The 5,266-nt window shown below is 37.1% G+C and overlaps 1 protein-coding gene across 1 annotated transcript; it reads right to left on the bottom strand.

Annotated features, from left to right (window-relative positions):
• Positions 1-799: 799 nt before the first annotated feature.
• LOC134789721 (protein lethal(2)essential for life-like) lies at positions 800-1,563 on the bottom strand. The gene has a single exon (XM_063760348.1). It carries the CDS (start codon positions 1,427-1,429, stop codon positions 902-904), a length of 528 nt encoding a protein of 175 aa, XP_063616418.1. The 5' UTR covers positions 1,430-1,563; the 3' UTR covers positions 800-901.
• Positions 1,564-5,266: the final 3,703 nt, after the last annotated feature.

Here is a 5,266-nt window from a genome sequence, read left to right as displayed (position 1 = left end):
TTTATCGTCTATCACTATGCGCGTCCCTTTCGCACTTACATACTTGTTAGAACGTGACAGGCATGGTGACAAGGGATAAAAACGCGACCGTGCTAAGCCGCCTGTTTGCCTTAACTTACTCCACAGTGTATCGTAAGACACAAGATCGAATGCATTGGATAAGTCGTTTTATAAAAGCGCCATCTAGGTCAGATTATAAGAACTTTTATCACAATATACAGTGCCCGCAAAACAAGTTGTCCATGGCAGTTAGCTATTATTGCTGTCCTACCGCTTTCAGATTTAATTGCTAGATGTCACTACTAATAAGTGGTGGGAGTGGTAGGTTCAGGTTGGGTTTGGTTCAGATACAATAATAAGTATAATAACATTAATAACATAACAGTAGTGTTGCACTATTGCAATGATATGTCGTCTGCTGCTGTCTGTGGTGAGGTCGTTAAGTCCCAACTAGTACCTAAAGGCAGGGCCAGACAGGCTGGTACCCGGAGGCAATTTATATGGGAACCCATTGGGAACCACACGTTGACTGCAGTTTCCATACAAATTGCAGCCGGGCTGCAGTCCGTCTGAGCCGGCTCTTTTAAGTATTATAGTTTGGGATATGTTGCTGCTCATGTTTCTGCCCATACAGATATTGTCCAGGTAATTTATGATAAGAAAATATTTTCAACATAATGTGATCACTCTCTGCAACAAAATGCTCCCTATGGATAAAATCTATCTAATTATTTTAGTGTATTCAAATTTGGTAGACAATCTTGAATTAACAAAATATACTAATCAATTAAACAATAAATTAAAGTAAGTATAACACAAAACATTTATTCACTTCAACACTGGCACTGATACACAATAGGAATGTAAACAAAATTTAAAAGTCCTAACTGTCTAAACTAATTTATCCCTGCTCCTCCGTTCCTTCCACTTGCTTCTTCACAGGACCAGTCTGCACGATAGGGACTATTCTCTCGTTAGAAGCTTTAGGAGGCGTTTTCAAAGGCGCTGTGATAGTCAACACACCATCTGACGACAACTTTGAGATCACTGCATCAGCCTCAATGCCTTCAGGGAGAGCATATTTTCTACAAAAACTTCTCGAAATGTATCCGTGCTCGTCCTGTCTTTCTTCGTGCTTGGCTTCTACGACTAGGTAACCGTCAACAGTCTTGACCGAGATCTCTTCGGGCGCGAAATGCTGAACGTCCAAATTGACTTGAAACTTGTCCTTTTCTTCCCTGATAGTTGAGCCGACGTCACGGGCCGCTGCCTGGAGGTTTCGCCACGGTCTGCAGTATTCCTTGTTCTGCGGTAAAGCGAGGATGGTCAGGTAGTCTTGAGGAGTCAGCCCCAGTCCGAAGTGTTGATCTGCCAGTTGACGAGGTCGTCGGGGACGCTCGTATTCCAAGTAAAGAGGATAGAAAGCCATTTTTCACTGATGCTTGTATTATTCAAACACAATTCCAGGTAAAAGCAGACTTATTTGCTTTGTAAACTCGCCGGTAGCGCTTTGATACGATTCGCACAATTTTGTTTTTCTGAATGACGTCTGTCAACAGACCGGCTCGCGTATTTATACGTTGGCTACAGCGCCATCTACCAGTGACTAGATATTTCTAGAAAGTCGCGCCGTTCGAACACATTCCAGAAAACTCAGCGTTCAATAGAATTTATGTCTACAGGGGTTCGTAACCTTTTCCGTATTATGCATCTGGAACTTCCGCTGGTTTTAAATTTTTGTTTGGTTTGGAATTTTTGTAATCTCATACCTTTAAACGAGCAATTCTTGTATTTATTTCTATATTTCAGGCTTCTCGGAAACGGCTCTAACGATTTCGATGAAATTTGCTATATGGGGGTTTTTGCGGGCGGTAAATCTATCTATAGATGGTCAAGCAAATCTTGTCAGTAGAAAAAGGCGCGAAATTCAAATTTTTTATGAGACGATATCCCTTCACGCCTACATTTTTCAAATTTGCCGCCTTTTTCTACTGACAAGATCTGCTTGACCAAGTATTGTTACCTAGGTCGTCTAGGATCTCTGGATAAAAGCGCATTTTTGAGTTTTTATATGTTTTCCGAGCAAAGCTCGTTCTCCCAGATTTTGCTAGTAAATAAGTACGAGTAAGTACACACAAGTAGGTAAGTATAGATTATAAAGTAAATACCAAGTTTATCAATATAAATATCATAAAGGATATAATAAAATGGTAACATTGGTAGCAACAGTTTTGAATTTGATTCTGATCCGATGATTCTTATTTTGCTTAATGGCCTAATATTACACGATACTTTACTTCATTCAGCATCCTTAATGACTTAGTTACCACACCAGGGCCGTGTTGTCACCACACCAGGTGTAATCGTGTTTAGAAAGTAATTATTAAAAACCTTACTGCACTAAGTAAAAAAAAAACAGTTCGTAGCTTGTTTTAGGACGACTGTAAGTTGTGTATCAATGTCTTTAAAAATATCAGAAATATTAAATGTTAGTGCACTAGGTATATATGTGATATTTCAAGAAACCGGTAGTGTTACTATTCTAAATTATCATTATCACAAAAATTAAATATCGTACTGGAACAAAAGGTTGACAGGCCCTGGTGTTGATATTTTAACTAGTGCTACTCGACAATAGATGGCGGAAGGGACGTTACAATTTTCGAGAAATTTCACCCACAATCCATTTCGAGACGTCCGAGAAACACGAGAAATATTTATAATTAATTTGGATTATTTAATGACGTTTCGCATTAATTGTTTATATAAATATTCGGTATGATATTCAAATTATTTTTATTATTAATGTAAAATCAAATATAGCTTGTTTTTTTTCTATGCTCGATAGGTGTCGCGTCTAGTTGTTTGTAGTAGGTACGTTATAATTATTATCCTATTAAACGCATAAACTTATTACGATTATGATTAAGAGCCAACAGGAGTGGTCATTCCTCCATACAAACGTAGTCCTCGTTTTCCTCCGTGGTTTTTGAAGCTAGAGCAATGATTTTTTCAACACAGATTAATATTGTCAATATCTGTGTCGGACCGTTTTGCTTTTTTTGATATTTTTGTTTTTTTAAGGCGCTAGAGCCCTTCAAAAACGGCCAAAATGGCCTAATAGACTATGCCGCAATGAGAGGCGTGGTATTCAAAACTGATATCAATTAGCCAAAAAAGCAAAACGGTCCGACACAGATAATTTCATAATCATTTAGATTTCCAAATTTGGTTACGATTGGTTAAGTTTTGGGGGAGGAAAAAGAGGACTACGAAACCTCGATTTTTGTCATTTTTACGCAGGATTTTTCGCCTCAGCTGCAGTTGTCCCTATCGCACTAATTTTAGGGGCGGAGTCAAGTTTCTAAATACGTACACAGCCAGAAAAGTGATGGGCAATAGTCGACATTTAATGTCGATAATCTAGTGATGTAAGAAGTTATCGATAAACCGTCTTGTGTGAAAATATCTAGATCCTAAGATACAAGGGGTTTTGGGTTGAGAGTAGGGAACACATTTTTGTAGTTATGATATACAATCTATTATGAACTTTTTGATTCTAATATTTCAAATTAGAAATCAAAATCAAAAATATTTTATTGCATGGTTAAAATGGGTTAACACAATTTTTAGGTACCTACAGGCACGCTTCGTAATTGTCGAGCAATTTAGGGTCCTAGCTGAATTGGTTGTTCCATACTTACTCGTGCTCTATGGAATGTCCAATTTAGCTAGAACCCTAAATGGCTCAACAATCACGGAGCGTGACAGTACAAATGATTCATGTTCTGTATATCCTGCCCTACAATGGCGTTAATATTTGGTTGTCATGTCTATACTTCGTTTTTAAGCATTATTGAAAGAAAAAAAGTAAATACTAATATTAACCACTAAGTACATAACTATTACAAAAAAAGCTAAATAATTATACGATTGCATGCTTAAAAAGACACGTCACCTTCACTCTAATGCTAAACAAACGAAGAATAAGAACTAACCGCGATAAGACCGCCTGTTGCTACCTTTATCTACATTGTAAATCGGTTTTAGGGTTCCGTACCCAAAGGGTAAAACACGGGACCCTATTACTAAGATTCCGCTGTCCGTCCGTCCGTCTGTCACCAGGCTGTATCTCACGAACCGTGATAGCTAGACAGTTGAAATTTTCACAGATGATTTATTTCTGTTGCCGCTATAACAACAAATACTAAAAACAGGATAAAATAAAAATTTTAGTGGGGCCTCCCATACAACAAACGTGATTTTTGACCGAAGTTAAGCAACGTCGGGCGGGGTCAGTACTTGGATGGGTGACCGTTTTTATAAATAATGGTACGGAACCCTTCGTGTGCGAGTCCGACTTGCACTTCGCCGGTTTTTTTTAAATTTGTTTTTATGTTTGTGGTGTAATAAAGAATATTTTAGAGTCAGACCAAGAAAAGTCTACAGCAATTTTGATAGCACACGCAGTGCAAGTGTTATTTATATGTCATAATTTCATAGAAGCGACGTTTGAAATAATACTTGCACTGCGTGTTCTATCAAAATCGCTATAGATTTTTCTTGGCCTAACTCTACTTTAAATTACAAAGTAAGGCCTAAATTATAAAATAAGGCCCATCAATGTTTTTTTTTGTGTTTATTAAACTTGATATTTTGTCTATAGTATTAGCGGACATGGCCTCAAAATTTAAACCCGCTTAAGAATCGGGCCTTATTTCGTGCATTATATACAATACTACCCATTTTTGTGTAGTCATTATTTATACTATAGAAGCATTGTTTGAGTAGCCAATTATTTAAACAGTATTTTTTTAAAGGGCAACGGTGGCAATATTTTAAGGTCTGGATAATAAGATACAGATCTTAATAAGGATATCAATGTAAGTGAATGTTACCCTGACTACCAAACAAACAAATGTGATAGAATTTGCCAGCTGGCATTGTAACATTCAGACAGTTACCTATGTACCTAATCTGAAATATGAATAAATTAGTAATATTTTAAACAGGAAAGTAAACCGAATTTTGGCCTTTTGCTGGACACAATCACAATAGTAATTTGTTTTACAAGAGGGCAAAGTTTATCGCCACCGGTTGATGAATTTGCAGCACCAATGGTAGAAAATGCAAGCTCATCATCAACTGCATAATCGACGTTTGATATGACTATTGAATTCGTTTTTTTGCATTAAGGTAACAGATTTTGACATGTCTTATTAAAAATTACCATTGAAAAATAAGTCATAGCAAATATGTTAGAATT

This window comes from Cydia splendana, chromosome 4 (assembly GCF_910591565.1).
Source record: "Cydia splendana chromosome 4, ilCydSple1.2, whole genome shotgun sequence".
NCBI lineage: Eukaryota > Metazoa > Arthropoda > Insecta > Lepidoptera > Tortricidae > Cydia > Cydia splendana.
This window is presented reverse-complemented; position numbering and strand designations above follow the sequence as displayed.

Excerpts from the sequence above, each read along its gene's own strand:
- LOC134789721 (XM_063760348.1), bottom strand. The coding sequence starts at position 1,429 with ATGGCTTTCTATCCTCTTTACTTGGAATACGAGCGTCCCCGACGACCT.